This window comes from Typopeltis vanoorti, chromosome 19 (assembly GCF_054136105.1).
Source record: "Typopeltis vanoorti isolate ZY-2024b chromosome 19, IOZ_Tvanoo_1.0, whole genome shotgun sequence".
NCBI lineage: Eukaryota > Metazoa > Arthropoda > Arachnida > Uropygi > Thelyphonidae > Typopeltis > Typopeltis vanoorti.
Genome location: NC_143567.1, coordinates 82529868 through 82557546, shown reverse-complemented (window position 1 = coordinate 82557546; position 27679 = coordinate 82529868). Strand labels below are relative to the sequence as shown.

Here is a 27679-nt window from a genome sequence, read left to right as displayed (position 1 = left end):
TGCTCACAATGTTGAGGTCCTTCCTAGTATCATCATTTTTAACACAATTCTGCCAGTGATGTCTGTTCGTTCCCCTAATTTTCCTCAGAACTCACATATCTATAGTCTTCAATTTATGAGCAACTACAAAAACTGAAATAAGTAGACACAGGAGTTAAATAATACTTTATTAAATCAAATCAGTGAACAGACAATTCAAACAAGGCAGAATAAAGACAATGGATTTCAAAAGATATAAGCTGCACACCAGTGCAGTGCAATGCAATATTGCAAGATGTGATTTGAAAAAACGCTGCTTACAGTTAATAAGAATAAGACCCATATTTTACATAAGAAATGACAATCATTACAGTTCAAGTTGGGCAATGTAGTAGTTCTTCAGTAGCCTTTAAACAAATACTAAAATTTGAAATTCAAATGGTCTAGAAGATGGGTCTAAGACTAGAAGATTCTGTGGCTAATGTCAACTACATGATGTACTAGACCAGACTTATCAGGCTGAGAAAATAGACAATGAAACTTATTTGCATCTATGATCCACAGAAGGAGGAAACAGTAGAGGAATTTATTTTGGATCACTTCAGCAAGTGGCTAACATAAAGAAAATGGAAAAAGTGTAGTACTTGTTAAAGATCTAAACAGCAGAGTAGGAAATGTTCTGGAATAATTTGGAGAAAAGGGCAAGGTTAATAATAACAGTAAGCATCTGCCGGATTTCTGCTCAGCATATGAACTAGTCATTCATAACACCATGTTATTAGCACACATCTTCATGTTACATTATAAAGTGTGCACAAATTCACATGGAGAGAAGAAACAAGAAATAAGAAAAGCCTCAATGACTATGTTACTATTGATAGTGATATCTTCATGTTGGTTCAGGATACAAAGGTATACAGAGGATTTGAAATTGGAAGTAACCATCACTTAGTTTTAAGTAGGATAAAACTGAATAGCACATTAAAAAGAATAGTATGTAAAAAAAGTTTTAAAAATAATTAATGAACTGCTTTTAAAGGAAACTGCACACTCAACTATACAAGCATTACTGAAGAAAGAATAAAACAGGTTGAAAACAAGAACCAAATCATGGAGTCTCAGTGGCAAGTCTCAGTCAGTCAGTCTCTGACTATCAGCAACCTACCTTTATGCATTACATGAATTCTGAATTTTCATTTTTATAATTCCATATGCATTTGTACTTGTATGTCATTGTTTTGTGTGCTTTATACATGGTTTCTGTTGATCCTCTGTGTTCTGTCATCAATTATAATTTCCTGCCATTATCTACTATTTTCTATGATCTGCCATTTCTTTAATTTGTTGGGAATGGAGTGGGTGGGCTTTTTCTGTCTAAATTCATTCTAGAGAACCATGCACTATATACAAACTATTTTCTGGTCACCAGTGGTTTGCTATAATAGGCATCTACTGTAAAACCATTGCAAAGGAAATGCATTCTACTATAAAGAACTGAGTGGTCCATAAGGGTTTTTCATAGTGAGAATTGATAAACCAACATTTGTATTCTGGTTTATCAATTATATATTACAGTTGTGAAGTTATCAAAAACATATATAATAACTAATATGCGTAATTAATTGTTAATAGGCTTTTGTTGTGTAAAACTTATGTACCAGTATCCATGGTGATGTAAGTCTTATGACTTACGAAACTTGTCAGGTTTGAATTGCATATTATTTATTAAACTCTTTAATTACATAACAGTGTGGTCTCAATACTGAAAACTTCCCTCAGAACTGCTAAACCACAAACTTATGTTTGCATCAAGAATCAACTCTATCACAGAAAGTTAAAATCACAAATTACAGAATATATTATAGAAAGGCCTATGTTGCACTCATAGAAAGATGAGTTTAAAAATCTCAGTAGCAGAAATATATTTAAGAAATTGTTCATTTATCATCATTTCTGTTGTCATTCAAAGTTGTATACCCACCCCCCCTTTTGAAACACCCTGTATATCATCCTCATCATATGTTAAGTTTTTGCACAAGCCTACACATTTTACCGCGTAAGATTCTGTAACTGATAATCCTGCAGAATAGGTTGGTTGCTCCTTATTCCTAGTAGTATCCCATGTCTGTCGAAGCACGTGTTCACGGGACTGGTTTGCTTGCTTTGCGGGAGGAAAAATCCCAGGATAAACTGGGGAAAAACCCTGCTGTCCACGCCCAAGACTAGCTAACTTGGCTATGGCTGAGGAAGATCCTTAAGCTCCTCATGTTGTCAACGGGAATCGAACCTAGGACACGCCTTCTCCAGGCATATGGTTGTGAAGTGCAAAGCCACTAGGCTAACTGTGAGGACACCCTGTATATATATAGTTTTATCTATTAGCTTTGACTTTGTTAATGATATTTCTTTGCCTGTGCTATATTATTATAAATTAATCTTAATTGTTCAAATTTCATTTGCCATTCAGACTGACATTTGGTTTCTTATTGCTAAGCAGTTTATCTTGAAAGGACAAAACAGATATTTGCCATATTTCTAAAACAGTTTGAAACCCCGTATATAAATTTCCAACTTGCCAATTTGTACATGTCTGCAGAATGAGTGAACATGAATTAAATTAAACAAGTTTAAATGGATACTTATCAACATTAACAAAAATTAAAATCACAGGTGATATCTTGAATTATATCCATTTTTACTAGACCTAACAAACTCAAAGTATCTTTAATAAAACTGAACACAGCAAACACAGCAACTCAGGGTATGTAATGTTTGTTACTTACAAATTGGTATGCTTAGTGTCAAATTCCTCTAACAAAGCTGTTAAGTCACCAATAAATCTTGAACACTGCTGCTGGTATTTTGTTGGTGATGATGATGATGCCAATGATAACCATACTGGCGATATTAAACGGGGAGCAGTGTATAAGTCCTGCAGTGATTTCCGAAGCTTATGTAATGCCTGAAAAGGAAAAAAATAATTTTGATGAAGTACTAAAAATATCAGGATGTATTATAAGGTCCTTCTCCTCCTCTGAACCATTATCTTTGAAGCTGCTGGAAGATATTTAATGTTTTGCCATATGTCATCTATGCATCTATTCAGTACATCACCGATAAACTGGATATCAGGTTTGTTGTAACAATCTCCTACCAGAACTAAGATTATATACTCTTGTGGATTTTTCATCAGTGAATAATTTGATGATTACAGAAGTAATGTAATTTTGTTGAAAAGTGCAAATGCTACCGGTATTGTTTTCTTTAATGATCTGAAAAACTGATCACTGCTTTTATGTCTTGTTGTCTCAAACTTCATAGTGAACTGATATGATATCTATTCAAGGAAGGTATTGAAGGTGCTGCAGTTCTCATTAATAATAATACAGTTACATTTCTATTCTTTAAAGTCCTAATTTTGATTTCTATTTGTTGCGTTTTGAAGAAAGCACTGAATTAGCAGATACAGCTCAGCTATCTATTTTTATCAGAAGAAAAAACAGAAATTTTAATGTGATAGCAATTCTTCTGTTATATTAAAATTTCTGTTTTTTCTTCTTTCTTTCAATTCGGAGACAGTAAGTCAGAAAGAATATTCACTAGTGGCACTAGATCTATGGTAGTTGACTCTTTGGCATATTTGAATAAAAGGATATGAGCAACAGTTTATATGCTTAGAAATTTATTTTTCATTGAATAATTAAGCAAGAAATGCTGTTTCTAGACAGTTAATTAATATTGAAAATGTGATGAATGCAGCTGTAAAACATACCAACAAAATTAAATCTAAATCTGCACATCATGAATTTATGGAACTCCTCAAATTTATGTTGAATTATGATTTGACTCATTGCACAGTTCATTGGTTGCCGAAAGGAGCAATGTTAAATCGATTTTTGAAAATTGAAAGACGAGGTCAAACTGTTCATGGATATCAAAGAAACCCTAGACCTGAGCTAAGCAATGAACAGTCATCATCGTCTTTTCAAGGATTTAGGCCTGGAGTAGCCTGTTACGGCCTTAGAAGTCATGATCTCTTTAGAGAATTCAACAATGACTTCATGATTTATAGGGGATATCACTATTCATCCCTTATATTATTCACTCCCATTAAAAGCATAACTGCAAAAAGGAAATGAAATATAACCACACTATACAGAGCTGTGCAAGCATTCAAAAAAGAAATTGCAACTGTGGCAAGACAAAAAAAAAAAAAATTTTTTTTTCAACTTTCCTATTGCTTAGCAATCCACAGAAGTATATGAATAAAAAACTTTTTTTGAAAAATCTGCATAAAGAGTTTGAAGAAAAATTCATTGATTTTGCCATAGAGCACATTCTGTGAAATATTTTCACTGCTATTCAATATCCCTAATATTAACAAAATTCTGGATAAATATTAAATGGAAATATTAAAATTGCAAGAAAAAACAAAAGTAAAAATGAACTGTTTGGAATTATCTCACCATAAATTTAAAAAAAATTTAAACCACAAAAAAATTCCACAAGTGATAAATAATGCGAAGAAAGTTGGAAGCACATATAAATGTGAATATTTTTTTTTTAAATGACATTTATAAAATCCAAGAACAGGTCCCAAAGTGCTTAAAGATCAAAGATGGATAACTAAGAGGAGACTTTCATATAGCCTTTTAAGGAAGGAGAGACCTGACTGGGGCTTCTGATCTAAAATCCAATCCTCAGTTTTCATAGTGTACCCTGTTAGTAGATATCTACCTGGATATTGAACAAACACTGGGAATCTGGGATTTAGTCAACCACATTGTTATATCAGTTTAAGCCATTAAGAATACATGTAGCATTAGATTAATACTGCTTGGGGTATCACCTGGTTAAACAAGGTCAACCATCATTTTCATCAAGGATGAAAACTGTTATTCACTGCACACTAGAGTGTACAGTGAAAGTCAGTTACTAAAATAAATCCTATCTCAAAATCAAAAGAATTTAAGATTAGCACCTACAACATAACAAGCATCAACAGAAAAGAAATGTACATGTACTGGACTCACTTTTTGTGTTCTTTGTTTCAGTAACACCTATTACATGAGTCCAGTACATATCCAGTTCTTTTGGTAATTCCATTTGTTTTCTAAGATTGAGATTTTTCTAAGAAAAATATAAGATGTTATATTCATGTAGTAACAACAGGAAAAAAGAGTAGCTATAGTATTCAACTGCATACAAAAATAATTTTTTTGAAGGCCATATCAGAATAGGGAACTGGAATGAGACTTTATGACTTCGGTCCCACAAAAGGTTCTTCTAGGGAAAAAGTGGAGGAATTTTTCAGGACATTGGAGAAGGCAGCTGACACAAAGAAAAAGTTGCTCTTTCATAACAATAGTAAGGACCTGCTGGATTTCAGTCCAAGTCATGGAATAATTATTACTAATACCATATTCCATATTCCAACATAAAGATGTGTACATAAAGATGAATGCAAATGTGTGCAGAGAGAAGATGCAGAAAATAAGAAAAGTTAGTTGATAGCAATACTTTTATGTGCTGGTTCAGAACACACACAAAAGATTTGAAATCTGAAGTAATCAGAATTCAGTTTTAAGCAGGATAAAACTGAATATCATATGGAAAAGAAGTGTAAGAAATTTTTTAAAATGAATCAAAACTGAGCAGCATTCAGAGATGAAATGTAGACTCAAGTGCTATTTGACAAAAAATAAAAGTTTGAAGAAAACATTAATAATTTCAGCCAGAGAGGAATGTGATTAGGTTGTCTGAAAGGATAGAAAAACTAAAACTACATAGTTGACCAAGAAAATTAAACAGGCAGCTAAAGAAAAGAAGAAAGTGTATCAAAAATTCCTGGCTAGTGAGTCAACTTGTACTCTGGGAGAATATGGAGAAAAATGTAAGAAAGCAAAGCAATGTGTAAAACTAGCTAAATAAAAGTCATGGGAAGACTTTGCATTTCAGGAAGGTGGCAAAATATTTTGATCATTATTGAAAAATCTTAGAAATGGAAGAAAGGATACTGTAAAAGGAATAAAAAAGAAAATATGAAGATATTCTAGATATCTGGAGTAATTATTCTGAAAGACTACTAAATGAAACATGCAGTGACAGTATGGTAAAAAACATTCAAGAGGAATGCAATCAGGGATACATATCTATACATTAGGTAGGGAAAACCAACATAAATGACAGTGATATAGAAAGACAGCTGGAGTAGATGATATTCAACCAGAAATGCTCAAATATGGAGGTATAAAACTTTTACACTTACTACACTGCATAATTTCAAAAGGTCTGGTCAAAGAGATTAAATTCCAGATGGTTGGAGCAGTGCTCACATAGTATCCATTTATAAAAAGGGCAATAAAACAAAGAGAATTAGGGAGGAATTTCCCTATTTAGCATTCCTAGTAAGATTTATGCAAGCATAATGCATAATCCTGGTTCAGGATTTATGTAATATACAAACAGATGTTGTCAAGATCAAATTTTCACTTTAAGAAAAACAGTTGAGAAATCACGGGAATACAACAAAGATCTGTGTTTTGAAATAGGCATATAACAAGGTGCACAGGGAAACATTGCTCAAAAATGTTACAGTTATATGGCGTAAATGAGATGTTATATTCAAGCTATATATAGTCAATATTTCAATTGTGGGTCAGCAGTTAGAATTGAAGGAGGTACAGAAAGATGGTTTGATGTTAAATGAAGTATAAGACAAGGATGCGCATTATCTCCAATTTAATTCATCATCTATATGGATCACATTATGAAAGAAAGTGGCATTAATCATCATCAAATTCCTGCCATGTACCCTCAAGAGGTGTACAGGATATGAGAGTACTACATGAAAAAAATTACATCATTACTAACTTCCTGTCTACAATTTTCCTCCAAATCAGTCTGTTACTTGTCATGACTCCAACATTATCAGATCTTAAATTTCTATCGTCTAAGGCACGTTGTACTGTATCAATCCACCTATATCTTGGTTTTCCTCTGGGTCGTTTTGTTGCCAACCTGGCAGAGAACACTTCTTTTGCTAATCTTTCTTCACCCATTCTGTTTAAGTGACCATACCACCTGAGATTAGCTCTGCTAACGCATTCCTGGATGCTGACAATGTCAAGTTCTTTCCTAATATCCTCATTTTTAATATGATATTGCCATTGATGCCATCTGTTCATTCCCCTAATCTTTCTCAGGACTCTCATATCTGCGGTCTCTAGTCTATGGTCAAGTGTTTTACTTCTGACCCAGATCTCAGATCCATAAGTTAAAACTGGTTTGAACACTGTCTTGTATACAGGTAATTTAGTGTTCCGACTAATTTCTCTCTTATTCCATATGAATTTATTCAATTGAATTCCCACCATACCAGCTTTGCTGATTCTGTTGTCTATTTCTATATTTAATTTACCATCTTCAGTAAAAATCGTGCCTAATTAGCAGAAATGTTTTACTTGTTCCACAGGTTCTGCATTTGCAACACAGTTGACATTTTCAATGATTCTGCCTATTTTCATTGTCTTTGTCTTTTTTTTTGCTGACCTTCATACCATATCTATTACAACAGTTATTCAATTTAGTCAGAGAATCTTGCAGACTTGTAGCAGATTTATTTAGAAGAATAACATCATCCGCATAAAGCAAAGAGCTAACATTAACATCTCCAATTTTGATATCCTTTTTAATATCACTTTCCTTCATAATGTGATCCATATAGATAATGAATGACAGAGGGGATAATGTACATCCTTGTCTCACACTAGATTTAACATTAAACCATCTTCCTGTACTTCCTTCAATTATAACTGCTGACTTACAACTCAAATAAAGACTAAGTATTGCTTGATATAATGCCCCATTGACACCATATAACTGCAACGTATTGAATAGCTTCTCTCTTGGCACCTTGTCATATGCCTTTTCCAAATCGACAAAACTTAAATACAGATCTTTGTTATATTCCCATGCTTTCTCGACTATTTGTCGTAAAGTGAAGATCTGATCCTGACAGCCTCTATTTGGCCTGAATCCAGCTTGTTCTTCACCAAGCTTTTCTTCCACAATTCTTCTCAACCGTTTCTCAAGTATACTTGCATAGATCTTGCCAGGAACACTCAGTAGGGAAATACCTCTGTAATTCTCACATTCAGTTTTATTTCCCTTTTTATATATGGGTACTATGAGAGCTCTACTCCAATCATCAGGAATTCGTCCCTCTGTCCAGGCTTTCTGAACTATGCAGTGCAGCCACTGTAAGACTCTTATACCACCATACTTCAGCATTTCTGGTCGAATATCATCTACTCCTGCTGCCTTTCCACATTTCAAGCCTTTTGACTTTTTCTACTTCAAGTATGGATATGTATTCCTCTGGTCAGTGTTTTTTACTACTGTGCTGTCATTACTGCTTATTTCATTTAGCAGTCTTTCAAAGTAATTACTCCATACTTCAAGGATATCTTTTCCTCCGGTTTTCATGTAACCTTTATCATCTCTAACTCATTTTACAGCACTCTTTCCCCCATTCCTAAGCTTCTTCAACAACCTCCAGAATATTTTGTCACCTTCTTGATATTTATTTTCTATATTCTTGCCAAAGTCCTCCCATGACTTTTGTTTAACTAGTTTTACACAGTGTTTAGCATTCTTGCATTTGTCTCTGTATTCCCTAAGAGCACAAGCTTAGATTGACTTATTTGCCAGGAACTTTTGATATGCTTTCTTCTTTTCCTTCACTGCCTCTGCCTCTTTAACTTCCTGTGTCCACCATGGAGTTCTAATTTTTCTATCCTTGCAGACAACTTCACCACATGCCTCTCTAGCTGAATCAATCAGGGCTTTCTTCAAAGCTTGCCACTGAATCTCCAAGGTTTGATTCCTGTTCTCAAACTCTTTCATTTTTTCTTCAATAATCTTTGTGTATTTTAGTCTACAGTTCACATCTGAGAGCTGCTCAACTTTCATTCACTTTAAAACTCTCTTACATGTTATTCTTTTCAATATGAAATTCAATTTTATCCTGCTGAAGACTAAATAGTGATCACTTCCAATTTCAAATCCTCTGTACACTCTGGTGTCCTGCACCAGGGAGAAAACCCTGATATTAAATTGAATATATTAATCTCAATCTCTTGACTTTATGCAGATGTTATACTCCTAAATAAATCCAGTATAGGTCTGCAGATTCCTTAACTAAATTGAATAACTGCTGCAATAAATTTGGTATGAAAATCAGCAATAACAAGACAGACAATAGTAGTAGTAGGCAGAAACAATGAAAAATAAATAAATAAATCCTGAATGGAGATCCTATAGAACAACATTTCAGCTATTTAAAAAGTTAAAGTTAACGCACAATTTTTAGTGAAGATGAGAAATTACATGTGGAAATTGACAACAGAATTAGCAACACCGGTATCATAGGAAGTCAAATGAAAATTTATATTGATTAAGAGAGAAATTAGCCAAAACCCTAAACTAACTGTATACAGGACAGTGTTCAAACCAATTAAAGGAAGTGCAGAAAGATGGTTTGATGTTAAATGAGGTATAAGACTTATAGATCAGAGAGTTGGGCTAGAAATAATTAAAACACTAGATCAGACTGGAAATGGCAGATATGAGAATTCTGAGAAAGATGGTATCAATGGCAGTATCATATTAAAAAGAAGATATTAAGAAAGAACTTGGCATTGTTAGCATTCAGAAATGTGTTAACAAAGCTAATTTCAGGTGGTATGGTCACTTAAACAGAAAGGAAAAGGAATAGTTAGAAAAACAAGTGTTTTGCCAGGATGACAGGAAAAAGACTCGGATGAAGACCAGGATCTAGGTGGATTGATACAGTAAGAAGTGCCTTAGAATATCAAAATATCTGGAGTCTTGAGAAATAACAGATTAATTTGGAGGAAAATTGTAGATAGGAAATTAGTAATGACAAACCTTTGATGTGTTAATATCCTGTACATCCCCTGATGTACCTATCAGGAATTTGATGGTGATAGCTATTTCTGAGAGAACAGCTTATGAGTCATTTAAAAAGTATCGATGAAAAATGCATCTTTTGTTGATACTTTTGTGGGTTACACCAGTCTGAAAGCTATTTTGAAGAAGTGGGTCAAAATATAGCTCAGAAACTAAAGCTGAAAATATATAAAGTGACTTATGCATAATTATCTTTTATAAATGAACTAAAGACAGTGTTAAAACTGTAATGAAGAAAATATTTTTATAGAATAACAAATATTTGTATTATTCTTACTGAAACAAGATAGTTCCTAAATCCCATACTTTTTTTTTTAATAAAAATAAAATCTCAATGAATTTTATGATGATAAATTTCATAGAACATTTAAAATTTATTTAAATCTTCCAAATGAATAATTAAACTCACCTGCCATATGGAATGAACAAAGTTCACTTTCTTCAGACAAGCTTTGCACACTTCATCTCTTAAATTTTTCAAATGGCTTTCAATAATAGTGATATGAGAAAAGAAAAATTCTTGAAAATGGCTGCAAACAGAAATGAAAACATTGATTCAGATTTACCTTCAATGCAAAAAAAAAAAAAAAAAATTATAACGAGATATATATAGAATGGCATTAAATAATTAAACTACATTTTCAAATAAATACCCTATTTTCTTACATTATTACTGCACAAATATGCACAGAGTAATGTTCTTACTGTTATATAAAGTGATTATAGATGATTTTTCTAATTTGAAAACTTACTGTGCAGATATTCTTGAACTATAAAAACAGAGCAGGGAGGAAAAATCTATTACAATCAATTTATTTAAGGTTATGTTCTTAAATATTGGGAATAATAAAAAAATCAATAAACTAAACAAAAATAATAAACTCAAATATGAAAGTTAATCACAGCAAATGCTTTGATTTTGGGAGCTATACTAATCTCAGTGCAATTAGTCATTACACATACCAATTAATCATGGTAACAATTAATACCACTGTTACCATGCATGATCCTTTGGTTGGAAAGATGTTAGAATTACCTTTAGAAATGTGTTAAGCTTGAAACACTGCTGTAGAGACCAAACATTCTTTAAAACTATGTCTGGTCACCAGAATGGAAAGTACTGCTGTTACATTCATCATATTCAACATCACTAGCACATACAGGTCTTGATGGCCAAGAATCCTTGGCTTTCTTAACTTTAATTTATCTATGATCATTAGTTTTATGCCTATTGAATGCTGTGACTATAAACTGCATTGCTATAAATTTCATGGCTGGCTTCTCTGTCTGTGGAATGAAAAACTCAAGTTTCTCTGAGAAAAAATACCTCTTATAAAGGTTCATTATATTCCGGAAGGTATTCAAACTCGGGTCTTTTCCAATCAAAGGGCATCATCAATCTTGTAGACAAGCCTGTGTTGGATGTTATTCCACCTTTGTTTCACCATATTTAAAAAAAAAAAAAAAAAATCATCTAAAGATAGTTATTAACTGGCTGATGCTCTCAGTTGAAGTCATAACTTTGCCATTACACCAAAATAAGTACCTAAACTAGAAATTAGGATGAATATAAAACAGGGGATCTACAATCCTCCTTCTATGATAGCTAATAATGTTTGTTTACACTCTGCAGGTATCTTGACCAAATCTAAATCATCTAAAAGCAATATATATTACACAAAGAAATAGCTACCTTATAAAGTTATACAAATAAACAAATAAAAAATTGTAAAAACAAAATGCTGATAATGATAAGCAATTGTCATGATGAAATTAAGAGGAACATTAAAAAAAAAAAACAGGATCTTCTCGATGACAATTCTACTTACCAAATTATAGTGGGACCCCATTATGTCTCAAAAGAAAGAAGTTAATAAATTATTAATAAAAGTTACTTCTTGACTTAAAGAAATCATTAACAATTTAAAACCCATTATGTTAACACAAAACATTATGTTAGATTAATCTGTATTCATGGGTTCCCTAAAATTTATAAACCCAGTAGCGGTTTATGTTCCTTTGATGGCCTAGGCACAATTTTGTTATAAGGCACCTTTATGTAAAAGTGTTTTTTATATTAAAAAGAAAATAAAATCCTTAAATAATAAGTTTTTTCTTTATTTATAATTATTTATTTAATTTGTCTAGTTAGTATTACAACTTTTGCTATGTAATTTTTGACTTCCCTCGAGACGATGAGGCCCTAGGCACATGCCTAGTGCACCTATTGGGTAATCTGCCACTGCATAAATCCAATATTCCTTTACATCCTATGGTTAATAGCAAATGCAATCCTACTTACAGACTTGCCTAACAGTTAGCTAGATCACTCTCAGAAGTAATTCCCAACTCCTCTAATATATATAAATCTGTTCATTCCAAATCTATAGTAAAAATTCACCTTCTTAAAAATTCAGACATAATGGTTAGCTTTAATATCACAACCTAACAGACTCCTGATTTAATAAAAAATCAATGCTTGCCACTCCTGATATATTTGAATTACTCAAATTTACTATGCATGCAAGTTAATTTACTCAACAGTGAAAAAAATCTAAAAACACTTTCCTACCAGCTAAAGTGGATAAAATAAATCAGTTGAAGGATTTTTTCAGGGATCAAAACATGAGTGGCTTTCTACCTGCCTTTTACCATTTAATTCTACTCCAGAGTTAATCCTTTAATAGCAATTGTAGAGCCATTAAAGGAATAACTGTTAACAAAGCAACCTTTGTATCCACTTGACTTAAAGGATATTGTTTTAGTAGGAATTTCTTTTATTATGATTCAATATCTTAAATTCTTGCTATACAATTTATTTGTGTTTGTTCACGAAGGTAAAAAGAATTTCACATGTGAAAACAATATAAATTATCTATTTTGAAATATGACTAATAGTAAATTTGCTGTCTTTTTATTTTTCAAATCAGTTCAATGAAACAAGAGAATGTATATTCTTTCATTTTAGTGACAATATTGTCGAAATTATTTTTGTGCTATTTTCAAATGCTAGCATTGAAAATTTTGTTAAATATTTATAAAATAATGTTTTCAAACAATATTTATTGACATATATAATTAGTTTTTTCTTTCCTTGCAAAATACCATTATATGGATCATCATGCTACAGTTGTATCATGATGATCATGATACACAATACAGATGTATTGTGACTTTTTAATATCCATAATTTATATCCAATAATATTTCATTATGATCGCAACTGCTTTCACCTTTAGCATAAAATCACAACAGATGATTTTTTTTAAACTTTTTGTAGGATGCTCATTTCAATAATATTCAATGCACAACTGTAGATATTATGTGAAAATGTGTGAAATATATCCTACACATTAATTCAAAATTTATGTCATTTGGAAGATTTCCAATGCCCCCCCCCCCCCCACCTCAGGAAAACTGAATTATGAACTGCATTATCTAATTTTGTACTGGTTTAAAAGTTTCTGGAGAGTATCTTAAATTTATTACTTCATTTTATAAAATAACAAAACTGCCATGTCTATTGAAACAGGTGCTTCTAACACCAATTTTTTTTTTTTCAATCAGACTATTTTAGCCACAACCTTGTTTCCATCACTTGTTCAGTTTTTTTTTGTTAAAAATATTCTAATTTTCACAAATACATTTTATGCTATAATCTCATTATATAAAAACAGATTATATTTATGCCACAAAAAGGAAAGTTTTTTTTTTCTTTCTTTAAAAAAAACGTCCTGAATATTACTACCTTTACTGCCGCTGGCTGCCATTTCTGAAATAAGCTGTCTTAAAAATACCAGGTAATAATTTTCTTCACTCCAGCTACAGGCTGAAAGCTTAGGTTACTCTCACTGCTACTGAGAAAGAATACCTCCTCAAAAGTTACACTAAAGAGCCACAAGCAGTAGTGCAGTATGTCAGCAATTTCTTGTTTTGTTAACATCCATTTGATTGTTTAGCATACAGCCTGAACAGAAATAATTATTTCTTTTGCAGGCTGATACAGTATTTTTGTTAGAATTAATTCTGCCTAATCACTTTTAAGATCGCAATTTCTTAATAATAATAACAGTTTCAGTTTTATTATTTAAAAATTTTAAATTATTATATATACTTATCTTGGAAAGAAATAATGATTTGAAAGGGGGGGGGGAAGTGCAGCGTGTTACACAGGGCTTTAACTTATCACAGTGCAAAGTGGGACTTTCTATAGAAGTGATTTCTAATCACCAGAGCACAACAAAGGCCTTTTTAGCTAACTTGCTGAGCTGAAAGACAACTAATGCTGAGAACCATATGGGTGTTTGGCACTCCAAAAATACCAAATAAAATATCTATTACTTTGTCATTTGATCCTGACATGCTCAGAGAATATTACAGAAATAATTCTTGCAAAGATGAAATCTTCATTCTACCAAGAACTTGGTCATTATTTAAAATTTTGTTCTCCCAGGTATGTGCCAAGGCAGTCTACAATAAAAATAAAGCATATCATAAATATGGAAAGACTTTACATGTGAGTGACTTTAGGCTGAAGTTCAAAGGAGGCAGATTCTAGGAATTTGCCTCCTTAGAACTTCAGCCTAACAGCCAGCATGCCCATCCTAATCCATTAGGTGGTATGTTTAGGACTTTAGACTTGCCTTTGTTGTTCTGCTTCAGTCATACTTACCTTATGTAGTGCCTGTGTGCACATTTCAATTTGTTCATTGTTCCCTGATGATAGCTGTTTGACTGCTGAAATATCAGAAATATTAATTAAAAGTTATTCTATTAATATATAGTGTATGTTGTAACTTAAGTAATATCATTATAAAGTATATCATACTTCTCTCAAGTTCCTTTGAACCAAGCATGATTTGTCATTTCCTGTGTCAATCTCTAAAAGATCACTAATGAAAATCAGACTTAAATGACAATTCTTCTTGGATTCAACTTATGCATAGCCAAACTTTTTCTCCTTTATCCTGATTGTTTTGTGATAATATTTCAGAAAATCTAAGTCCCCACCTCCATTCTTGCATCGTACTTCTCAAAACTTCTGCATAGGCTATGGAAAATCTCCTACTATATCCAATGCATCACACTAGGTGTTTCCCCATAATCTTCTACTGGCAAGAGAGAGAGAGAGAGAGAGAGAGAGAGAGGAGGGGGGGGGGGATCATAAGCAAGCCAAGATAACAAAAATCTGATCTTGATGACAGTATCCCTTCACGATGTCTTCAAAAAAATCTACGCAGCAGAGATTACCTCATATTTTTCTTTGGGTATAAACTCTGGAGCCTTCAAATTAATCCATATCCATTCTAACCCAAAAAAGGGCAATAAATCTCTCAAGCTATTAACTTATTTCTTTTACTTCAGGCATTCTCCAAAATAATGAAGAAATCCGTAAATTACACTTTTACAATACTTAGAAGTTTCTTCTTATCGGTGATTGTCAATACAGGTCCTGCCACAGCCACTCCACAGATCTTCTAGCTTATCTAACACCCATGTTATTGATTTAGATATATTCATATTAATCCATTTTTTATTATTATATCCATGGAACATATAGTATTGGTCAGTATAGCTCATCAATTTTGGCACAAAGGTCTCCTGCTAAAACTGTTTTCTTCAGTTATACTTACCTTATGTAATGACTGTGTGCACATTTCAATTTGTTCATTGTTCCCTGATGATGATGGTTCTACATTCCTAATGCTGGTGTGCCCAAAAGTTTCACTCGCTCAACCTTGTGTACATCGACAATCATCTTTTACCAAATATAAACAACTGATTTTTCAGACAATGCTATGAAAAATAATATTGTTTTTCAACAACTTTCTGGTATGAAAATCATCAGAAATGCTGCTTTCCAACAATACTATGCAATACTTTTTTCCCTCATTTTCACAGGACCTTATGTTGTCAAGCCCAATGGACAGCAAGAACATTTATAGCAAACTCCCTAAATGCTAATCTTCAATGGGAAAAAAATAACCTAATCAATTTTAAGCATTCTAAAACCCAGCCTTGTTTGATTTTGTAGAAAAATGACTTTATGTTCAATTTAAACTTGATTTTTCAAATCAAGTTCCTATTAATACTATTCCAGGTGGTAATTCTTTCCTGAATATTGCTTATATTCCACACATTAGATCTTGCAGTAATAGCATGATGCATCCATGTTTGGGGTAGTACCATAGAAAGCATTTTTAAAAATCACAGACACTATTTAACAGAGAAACTAGATTAATAACTCTTCTCTTACTCCACCCTTCAGTTCTATGCCTATTATACAGCCAGTGTTAATCCAAGCTTCATTTACAATTCATCTGCTCTCCTGAAGAGCTGTGCGCACTCATGCTGGAACCAGTCACCACTATCATTTCATGCAAAGAATCATTGACATCAGTGTTTCCCACTGGCCATAAATAATTTAAAAGTATTCAAGAAAATTAAATTTCTCATCTTCCTAACCTTTGTCTACCCAAAGTACCAGTGTGCTACAAGTCTGCAAAAGCTCTGGATGGTACTGCTAGTAAAAAAAAAAAAAAAAAAAAAAACGTATTTTTTTTTTTTTTAATAAAATTACAGGTATTAAAAAAAAAACGATATTACAGACAGGTATAAAGGGAAACGGTTTTGACTGAGGTGGAAGAAGATTATTTCCCAAAAGTATTGTTTGAAAAAAAAACAAAAAAACTATGCAGTTTAAGTACTTGAGGTTAAATTAACCTCGCAGCTAGCAAAGAAGTATTTTTAGATAACCAGTATAATTTGCTTGGTATTTTACTTTTGCAAAAGAAATAAATGTTAAGCACAAAGGAATGGCCTTGTGATGGCCATTTCCTTTCTACTATTTTGTGAAGGATGCAAGTATTAACATTATTAAAGAGTACTTGACAGAAAAACATAGATTACTTAGTAACTGACAGTAATCTTCAAAATCAGTGATCGTACCACAGAAAACACCAAAGAAATAATGCAAACAATTTGGGAAATGAGGAAAACAAGAGTTAATAGAATGATAACAATCCGTTTTCACCCCATTTTCACTAATAAGGTCAATGCAATATAAGCGATTCTTTTGTTTTAAAACTAGCATCGAAAATTCAAATGTATTTTGAATGCATTTAGTTGGTGAAAAAAATGAACTTTCATAGTGTTTATTTATTTTTTTTAATATCAATTTCACTCAAGAAAGATCCTAAAATTTATTTCACAACATTAGTGTATGTGAGCATGTACAGATTTATCCATAATAGTATATAGCATGGTCAGTTTATTTACCTATTACTTATAATTACTAAAATTATTATTTTCATATTCTGTAATATACATATAATTTTAAGTGATAGATTATTTTCATTGCATGGTTCAGACCACTACCCTGCTCAGGAGCAGGATAACGTGGCTAGGAAAAGTATGATGTTTAGTTTTTAGAGTTTTAATATGCATCTCTAAAGAGTAAAAATTCTTTCAAACTGATACATATGTCCAAATGCCTACTCAATATTTAAAACTTATTTTAATAGTAATAACAAAAAAAAACCAAACTATTTTATAAAACAGATGTTTATATTATCATTATTAAAAGAGACTTCCAGGTAGTCAGGGATTCATTGAGGGAGGCCACATACTACATGCACCAGTTATCATACTTATTGAATTCATTCGTACTCACAACATTGGCAATCCATTCTAATCATGCACCACCCTATGAGAGAAAAATCTAGCCCCCCCCCCCAAGTTACAGTCCTTAGGAGAGCAGATCAGAGTTGCTAATTTAACATACGATTTGAATGTGGCCATGTTTTGTTAGTACTTTGGCTATCTTTTCTGATGTACCTCTGATATAGGAAATAGAAATAGTGATGTTTCTTTGAAGTAATGGGGATATGTAGTATTTTATCTATTTTGTAGGAATTGTAGCCACTGGCCAAGAAAGTATGGCACAGACATCAAGTTCTGTGGAAAGAGCTGTATCATTAGCAAATCGCTCTGGCTGTGTGTGTGTGTGTGTGTGTGTGTGTGTGTGTGTGTGTGTGTGTGTGTGTGTGTGTGTGTGTGTGTGTGTGTTTCTAGAATATATACTGTTGGGGTGGATGAGGAATTGAATTTGCATGTAAACTATAATGTTCTGCTTTGTGCTCTAAAGATGCTGGTTTGAAATCCAGTGAAACATAAGCCAAGTAATAAACATCTTTTTTTTATAAAATAGTTTATTTGCCATTGTAAATACTGTTAAAATAAGTTATGAATAATGTTCAATACCTAAGGTACTAATTAGACTCATTATTTAAATTAAATAAAGCATACTCATTATTTATATTAAATAATGAGATTATATGCCTCAGGTAAGTATAGTCACATTTATTAATAATTATATGAAGCTATTCAAAAGAACAGATGCATTCTCAATTACAGAAACAATTTCCATCCATGCCAACCAAAGAAGTGAAAACATGCATCATCTAGATATAAAAAACTAAAGTGGTTGTGAACAAACAGAAAAATTGTGCATTTTATAGCATTTATGTATAGCAACACCAACTGTTATTGTAGCAATTGAACCTAAATCTGTTATTAGCTTTCAACTATTCAAATTATGCCTGATATATATATATACACACACACATATATATACATATGTATATACTATTATGGCAGAATAGTATATTGTAAATCGATATTATGTGATATTTTTACACAATAGTGTAAAAATATCACATAATATCGATTTACTTACTATGTTCGTTTTTCATATTATACATACAGTAATATCCCCACATTATGACACTTCACTTTACAATGATCCATTCATATGATGCTTTTCAATTATGACCACTGCCCAATTTACATAATACCGAATTTGCTCATACAATGGTTTTAGCAACATGATGCTGTTGCAACATTGGTGAACCAACCAATGCACAGTTTTTGTGGACTCAGTTTTATTTACATTGTTGCTTGCTGCATCACTGTTTTGTTGCAAATTATAAACTGTTTCTTATTACTATTATCTATAATTATTAATAATGGCAGATAAAAATCAAAGTAATCAAAGTTTCACTGTTACTTCCAGTGAAAATACTTGTAAACCTACTACATTAGATCCTAAAATCAAAATGATTAAATTTAGTGATGATGGTGGGTCTGTTGTTACAGTTGTTAAAGACAAAAAATAAAGTTCTAAGTAAAGTGAAAATTGCTACACCACTTAATACTAATCATCCATAAACGTGACAATATTACCGCAAAATGGAAAACCTTTTAATGGTGTAGATTGATGATCAAACTATTGGAGTTTCCTTAAGCCAAGTTATTCAAAATAATGTTTCCAAAAATTATTTAAAATTTATCGTTTGCATATCTGATGTAAATAAGTACTTTATTTACATCACTTACACATATATAACTATTTAAAAATAGTATTAAACCATTATATGCATGGAAAAATAAAATTAAATTAAATTTTAAAAAAAGCAATGATTCATTATACGACAGTTATCTGGAACCTAACATGTCATATGACTGGGGGTATGCCTGTACTGAGTGAAAATTTTATAAATAGAAATAATTTTTGTTATATGATAGAGTAATTAAATATATATATATATATATATATATATATATATATATATGCTGCCATAAAGTTTCGCTTTGAATCTCAGTAATGGAAGTGCATGTTAGTTATGAGTTTTGGAACAGCTGTCACCAGGGTAACAGGAATGCTAAAGAAGCAAGCAAGAGAGAAGGAAAGCTGAAAAGGAAGGAAAAAAACTACAGAGTTAAATTCTGTGATCTTGGAAAAGCTTTTATATGTATCTTTATTTACTTTCCAATGAGGAAGTATGAAGTTAATACAGAAGGACAGTATAATGTATCAAGCCCTCTGGCATTAGGAATATATTTAATTGAGCAGTTCCAAGGGGACTTCCAAGAAAGAGAACCTTACTGTAGATTCCATCCTGCTTCATGATCTTACAAACATCACTTCCTTCCCATTAAGCACATAACATTTTCACTAATATACAAAGTATATTAGTGAAAATCCCTGATATCACAATAAAAGTGAATATCTTCATGCCTACTTCAGCAAACAATGGATGATTTTCATTTTCTTTTCTAGAATAAGATATTTGCGAGCATTATAGTCAAGTGAGATATTCACCTTCTTTCATTGTGAAATCAGGAATTTTATGACTGTGTGAGTAATGACTCATACAGTCATAAAATTCTGTGAGTGACTGTGTGAGTAAAAAAATAAATAAAATAAATTAAAAAATAAATTAAAGATAAAATAAACATAAAAGATAAACAAAACAGGCAGTTTCCACATAGCCAAGAGAAACTGCAGAACTTTTAGCTAAATATAATAAATTTAGTTTAATCCTTTATCCAAGTGTGAGCAAACAAAGTTTGTGCCTGAAAGTATCTTCAGGACTGGAGTAAGGTAGTGCAACACCAGGATGACGCCTTGCAAAGGTGAAGCAAGCTACTAACACTCCTATCTCAGTTTCTCCCATAATGCAAAACACATCTCCTTGCAGATATGTCTAATGTTATGCATTAAAGGAAGGGCTGCTACCCAGACTAGTTTCGACCTTTATTGAGGTCTCTTCAGTGTGAGCCAGGCCCAAGTGGAGATACCAGCCAGAAACATTAGCAAGTCATCTCTACCTATGGGAGTTGCCAAATGGTGTGCCACCTTTGTAATAAGTTACTCTGGATTTACAGAAAGATGTTGAAAGTTTATTTTTCACTTGGTTAGAATATAATAAATTTAGTTTAATCCTTTATGCAAGTTAAATACTATGTTAATTATTTTGTATATTTGATGTTGTCCCTCAGAGTTGAATTAACTGTGAGAGTTAGAGAATTTTATTGAGCTCATATTTTGCAATTTGTAGAGTAAGAAATTAATTTTTACTTTGAATTTTGACAGAAAATATCAATTTCAGATATCCTTAGAGAGAGAAAGAGATTGCCTTAATATACTGAATTGTCATCATCATCAAATTACTGATATGTACCCTTAGGGAGTGTACAAGATAATTATAATGACAATATTACACCATTACCAACTTCTGATCGACAATTTTCCTACGAATTAATCTGTTATCTGTCAAGATTCCAATATTATCATATCTTATATTTTGGTCTTTTAAAGTGGTTTTACTGATGTCAATCCATCTACATCTTAGTCTTCCTCTGAGTCCAACCTGGCAAAGAACACTTGTTTGGCTAAACTTTTCTCTCCCATTCTGTTTAAATGACCATGCATATCACCTGAGATTAGTTCTGCTAACACATTCCTGAATGCTAACAATGTCAATTTCTTTCCTAATATCCTTGTTTTTATATGATATTGCCATTGATGCCATCTATTGATTCCACTGATCTTCCTCAAAACTCTCACATCAGAGGTCTCCAGTCTTTGACCAAGTGTTTTATTTCTAACCCAGTTCTCAGATCCATAAGTTAAAATTGGTTTCAACACTGCCTTGTACACAGCTAATTTAGTGTTTGACTAATTTCTTTCTTATTCAATATAAATTTATTTAGCTGAATTCCAACCATACCAACTTTACTAATTCTGTCACCTATTTCCATATTTAATTTGCCATCTTCACTAAAAATTGTGCCTAAATAGCTGAAAGGTTTTATTTGTTCTATAGGCTCACCATTCAGAATCAGTTGATGTTTTCAGTGGTTTCTGCCTATTTTCATTGCCTTTGTCTTTTTATTGCTGATTTTCATACCAAATTTATTACAACAGTTATTCAATTTCTTGCAGATTTGTGCCAGATTTATTCAGAAGTATAACATCATCTACATAAAGTAAAGAGCTAAGATTAATATCTGCAATTTTAATATTATGCTTAATACTGCTTTCCTTTATAATGTGATTCATATAGATAATGAATAACAAAGGGGAAAACTCTATTTCACCAAAATCCAGCTTCTTCCTTAATTGTGGAAGCCTCCCTTCCACAATTTTTCTTAGCCATTTCTTAAGTATCCTTGCATAAATCTTACCAGGAAACTCAGCAGAGAAATACCTCTGTAATTCTTGCATTTAGTTTTATTTCCCTTTTTATATGGGTACTAGTTTTCTGCTCCAATCATCTGGAATTCGACCCACTGACCAGACCTGAATTATGCACTGTAAAACTTTCATGCTTCCATATTTGAGCATTTCTGGCCAAATTTCTTCTACTCCAGCTGTCTTTCCACATTTCAGGTTTTTGATGACTTTTTCTGCTTCAAGTATGGATATGTATTCCTGATGGGAGTTGGGTAGAAACTGCTTGACACTGCTCGTTTCATTTAGCAGCATTTCAGACACCTAGAGTGTGTGGGTGTGTTTATCTTCAGCTTTCATGTCACCTCTTTCATCTCTGATTCCTTTTGCAGTACTCTTTCCTCCATTTCTAAACTTTTTTTTCCCCAATAACCTCCAGAATATTTTGCCACCTTCTTGATATTTATTTCCTATGTTCTTACCAAAGTCTGAACATAGAAAATAAATAACTGGATGAAAATATAAATATACTGAATTATATCTATTCATCATCATCATCAAATTTCTGCCATGTGCCTTCAAGGGATGTAAAGGATATGATAGAACTACATGAAAAATTTAGACATTATTAAATTCCTATCTACAATTTTCTTCAAATCAGTCTGTTACCTGTCAAGATTCCAACATTATCAGATCTTATATTTCTATCTTCTAAGGCACTTTTTACCATTTCAATCCACCTATATCTTGGTCTTGCTCTTTGTCTTTTATCTGCCAACCTGGCAGAGAACACTTGTTTTGCTAATCTTTCCTCTCCCATTCTGTTTAAGTGACCATACCACCTGAGATTAGCTCTGATAATGCATTCCTGGATGCTAACAATGTCAAATTCTTTCCTAATATCCTCGTTTTTAATATGATATTGCCATTGGTGCCATCTGTTCATGCCTCTAATCTTTCCCAGGACAATCATATCTGCGGTCTCAAGTCTTTAGTCAAGTGTTTTATTTCTGACCCAGCTCTCAGATGCATAAGTTAAAATTGGTTTGAACATTATATTGTATACAGCTAATTTAGTGTTTTCACTAATTTCTCTCTTATTCCATATAAATGTATTCAGTTGACTTCATTACAATACTAGCTTTGTTGATTCAGTTTTCTATTTCCATATTTAATTTACCATCTTCACTAAAAATCGTACCTAAGTAGTTGAAATGTTTAACTTCTTCTATTGGTTCTCCATTCACTATGCAATTGATATTTTCAATGCTTCTGCCTATTTTCATTGTCTTGTTATTGCTGATCTTCATACCATATCTATTATTCATCTTGCTGATGTAGCAGATTTATTTAGAAATATAATATCATCTGCATAAAGCAAAGAGTTGAAATTAACATATCCAATTTTGATATCAGGTTTAATACCACTTTCCTTCATAATGTAATCCATATAGATAATGAATAACAGAGGGGATAATGTACATCCTTGTCTCACACCAGATTTTACATTAAACCATCTTCCTGTACTTCCTTCAATCCTAACTGCTGACTTACAACTCAAATAAAGACTGAGTATTGCTTCATATAATGCAAGATTGACACCATATAACTGCAGCTTTTTGAATAGCTTTTCTCTTGGCACCTTGTCATGTGCATTTCACAGACATACAAAACTTAAATACAGATCTTTGTTATATTCCCATTATTTCTCAACTATTTGTTGTAAAGTGAAAATCTGATCCTCACAACCTCTTTTTGGCCTGAATTCAGCTTGTCTTCACCAAGCTTTCCTTCCACAACCCTTCTCAACTTTTTCAAGTATACTTCAATAAATCTAACCAGAAACACTCAGTAGGGAAATACATCTAATTCTCTCATTCAGTTTTATTTCCCTCTTTATATATGGGTACTATGAGAGCTCTACTCCAATCGTCTGGAATTCACCCCTCTGAACTATGTAGGGCAGCCACTGTAAGACTTTTATACTTCCATACTTCAGTATTTCTGGTCGAATATCATCTACTCCTGCTGCCTTTTCACATTTTAGGCATTTGATGGCTTCTTCTACTCAAGTATAGATATGTATTCCTCACCGCATGCCTGCTGAGTTTTTTTGTTTTTTTTTTACCACTGTGCTATCATTGCTTGTTTCATTTAGCAATTTTTTGGAGTAATTACTCCATACTTCAAGGATATCCTTTTCTCCAGTTTTATGTAACCTTTGTCATCGCCAATTCCTTTTACAGCACTCTTTCCTCCATTTTCGAGCTTTTTTCAACAGCCTCCAAAATATTTTGCCATCTTCCTGATATTTATTTTCTATGTTCTTACCAAAGTCTTCCCATGACTTTTGTTTAGCTAATTTTACACAGTGTTTAGCTTTCTTACATTTGTCTCTGTATTCTCTAAGAGCACAAGCTGACTTATTTGTCAGGAATTTTTGATATGCTTCCTTCTTTTCCTTCAGTGCCTCTAACTTCCTGTGTTCACCATGGAGTTCTGATTTATCCTTGCAAACAACCTCACCACATGCCTCTCTGAGTGAATCAATCAGTGTTTTCTTTAGGGCTTGTCACTGAATCTCCAAGGTTTGGTTCATGTTCTCAAACTCTTTCATTTTTTCTTCAATAAGGTTTGTGTATTTTAGTCTACAGTTCATATCTGAGAGCAGCTCAATTTTTATTCGCTCTAAAACTTTCTTAGATGTTCTTCTTTTCAATATGAAATTCAATTTTATCCTGCTCAAGACTAGATGGTGATCACTTCCAATTTCAAATCTTCTGTACACTCTCATGTCTGGCACCAGGGAGAAAACATCACTCTCAACAATAACACAGTCAATGAGACTTTTTTTTATTTCTTGCGTTTGATGATATCTATTATATATATTTATACGTTTACAGTAAATGTTTTAATTTTTTGTTACTTGAGCATCATTCTTTGAAATGCACAACTTGCTGATTTTGAAGTCAATACAGTCATACCCTGACTTATGCGAATCCAGAGTGACGTGGTTTCATATATGTACGTATTCCCGTCGCACTTCACCACTAGTCGTATCTTTCAGGCGCCGGCCGCATTTGCCAGTATCGCACATGCTGTGAACAAGCACTAAAGTGTTTCGCGCGGTCTCCATTCATACACGATTTTTATAGTCTACAAACCTTGTGATTGTTTAATGTTATGTTCTTGATAAAAATTTTATCACTTAAAAAATAATAATGTCGTCCAAAGGAAGCAAGTCCAATTCTTCTACAGCTAGCAAGAAAAGAAAAGAAAAACATTGACTCTGGAAACAAAACTCAACATTATTAAGGATTTTGAAGGTGGAATGAAAATTTGTGAGCTAGCAAAGAAGTTTGATCTACAGGAATCCACAGTAAGAACAATCATAAAAGAAAGGTTTACAGATTTTGGAGGACATAGATTGAATAAACTTGAATCAATTCAAGCAAGAAAAGAAAAACATTGACTTTGGAAACAAAACTCAACATTATTAAGGATTTTGAAGGTTGAATGAAAATTTGTGAGCTAGCAAAGAAGTTTGATCTACAGGAATCCAAAATAAGAACAATCATAAAAGAAAGGTTTACAGATTTTGGAGGATATAGATTCTAACGAGGAACGAATTGTAGCCACAAGGTAAGGAATAAAAAAATCATTAGCTTGCTATGAAGAAATTTTGCGTGACAAGAAAAAGACATTATGCCATCAGACAAATCTATTAGATTTTATGAAACCACTGACATTGAAATAACTTTCTTTTTTTTTTATGTACGAAAAACTTCAGTTATAATTATATTTCTTAAAAAAATAGGCGTTTTTATAAACCTTTCATCCCAATTAACTAATATTTTGTATGTTTGTATGCAAAATTATACCAGAGTTACACGAATTTGACGTGCTTTTTGTTTGTCCCACCTATCTCATAACTTCGGGGTATGACTGTACACTATTATGGGTACAAATCTGAAATATTCATCAAAAGCCATCAAAGGCTTGAAATGTGAAAAGGCAGCAGGAGTAGATGATATTCCACCAGAGATGCTGAAGTATGCTGGTATAAAAGTCTTACAGTGGCCCACTGCATAGTTCAGAAAGCCTGGACAGAGGGACGAATTCCAGATGACTAGAGTACAGCTCTCAATAGTACCAATATGAAAAAAGGGAAATAAAACTTAATGCAGGAATTACAGAGGTATTTCTCTACTGAGTGTTCCTGGTAAGACTTAGGGCAGTATACTTGAAAAACTCGTTGAGAAGGATTGTGGAAGAGAAGCTTGGTGAAGAACAAGCTGGATTCAGGTCAAATAGAGGCTGTCAGGATCAGATCTTCACTTTACGACAAATAGTTGAGAAAACATAGGAATATAAAAAAGATCTGTATTTAAGTTTTGTCGATCTGGAAGAGGCATATGACAAGGTGCCAAGAGAGAAGCTATTCAATACACTACAGATATGTGGTGTCAATGGGGCATTATATCAAGCAATACTTAGTCTTTATTTGAGTTGTAAGTCGGCAGTTAGAATTGAAGGAAGTACAGGAAGATGGTTTAATGGTAAATCTGGTGTGAGACAAGGATGTAAGTTATCCCCTCTTATTCATTATCTATATGGATCACATTATGAAGGAAAGTGGTATTAAACATGATATCAGAATTGGAGATGTTAATGTCAGCTCTTTGCTTTATGCAGACAATGTTATACTTTTATATAAATCTGCTACAAGTTTGCAAAATTCCCTGACTAAATTGAATAGCTGTTGTAATAGATATGGTATAAAGGTCAGTAATAAAAAGACAAAGACAATGAAAATAGGCAGAATCATTGAAAATGTCAACTGTGTTGTGAATAGAGAACCTGTGGAACAAGTGAAACATTTAGGCACAATTATTACTGAAGATGGTAAATTAAATATAGAAATAGACAACAGAATCAGCAAAGCTGGTATGGTAGGAAGTCAAGTGAATAAATTCATATGGAATAAGAGAGAAATTAGTTGGAACACTACATTAGCTGTTACAAGATAGTGTTCAAACCAAATTTAACTTATGGATCTGAGAGCTGGGTCAGAAGTAAAACACTTGACCAAAGACTAGAGACCGCAGATATGAGAGTTCTGAGAAATATCAGAGGCGTGAACAAATGGAATCAATGGCAATATCATATGAAAACTGAGGATATTACGAAAGAACTTGACATTGTCAGCATCCAGGAATGCATTAGCAGAGCTAATCTCAAGTGATATGGTCACTTAAACAGAATGGGCGAAGAAAGATTAGCAAAACAAGGGTTCTCTGCCAGGTTGGCAGGAAAACGACCCAAAGGAAGACCAAGATATAGGTGGATTGATATGGTACAATGTGCCTTAGACGATAGAAATATAACATCTGATAATGATAATTTTGGAGTCTTGACAAGTAACAGAGTGATTTGGAGGAAAATTGTAGGTAGGAAGTTAGCAATGATGTAAATTTTTTATGTAGTACTATATCCTGTACACCCCTTGAGGGTACATGTCAGGAATTTGATGATGATGATCTGAAATATTCTAACCAACCAATAAAAAAAATAAAAATTATATATAAATATATTTAATTTCACTCCACAACTGATTTTCAAGCAAAAGGTTGGATATAGACAAGACGAGGTTAACAATAGTATTTATTTATTTATTCGTATGGAGTTTCC

General features: G+C 32.6%; 1 protein-coding gene across 1 annotated transcript in view; it reads right to left on the bottom strand.

The window, feature by feature from the left end:
* The window catches only part of LOC150096301 (folliculin-interacting protein 1-like), a 159922-nt gene that overhangs the window by 119354 nt on the left and 12889 nt on the right, over positions 1-27679 (bottom strand). Inside the window, exons 2-3 of the mRNA XM_090409026.1 lie at positions 14645-14709; positions 2763-2941 (exon numbers count right to left, since the gene is read on the bottom strand). Coding sequence (XP_090265152.1) covers positions 2763-2941; positions 14645-14709 — 244 coding nt within the window. The remainder of the gene's footprint in view (positions 1-2762; positions 2942-14644; positions 14710-27679) is intronic.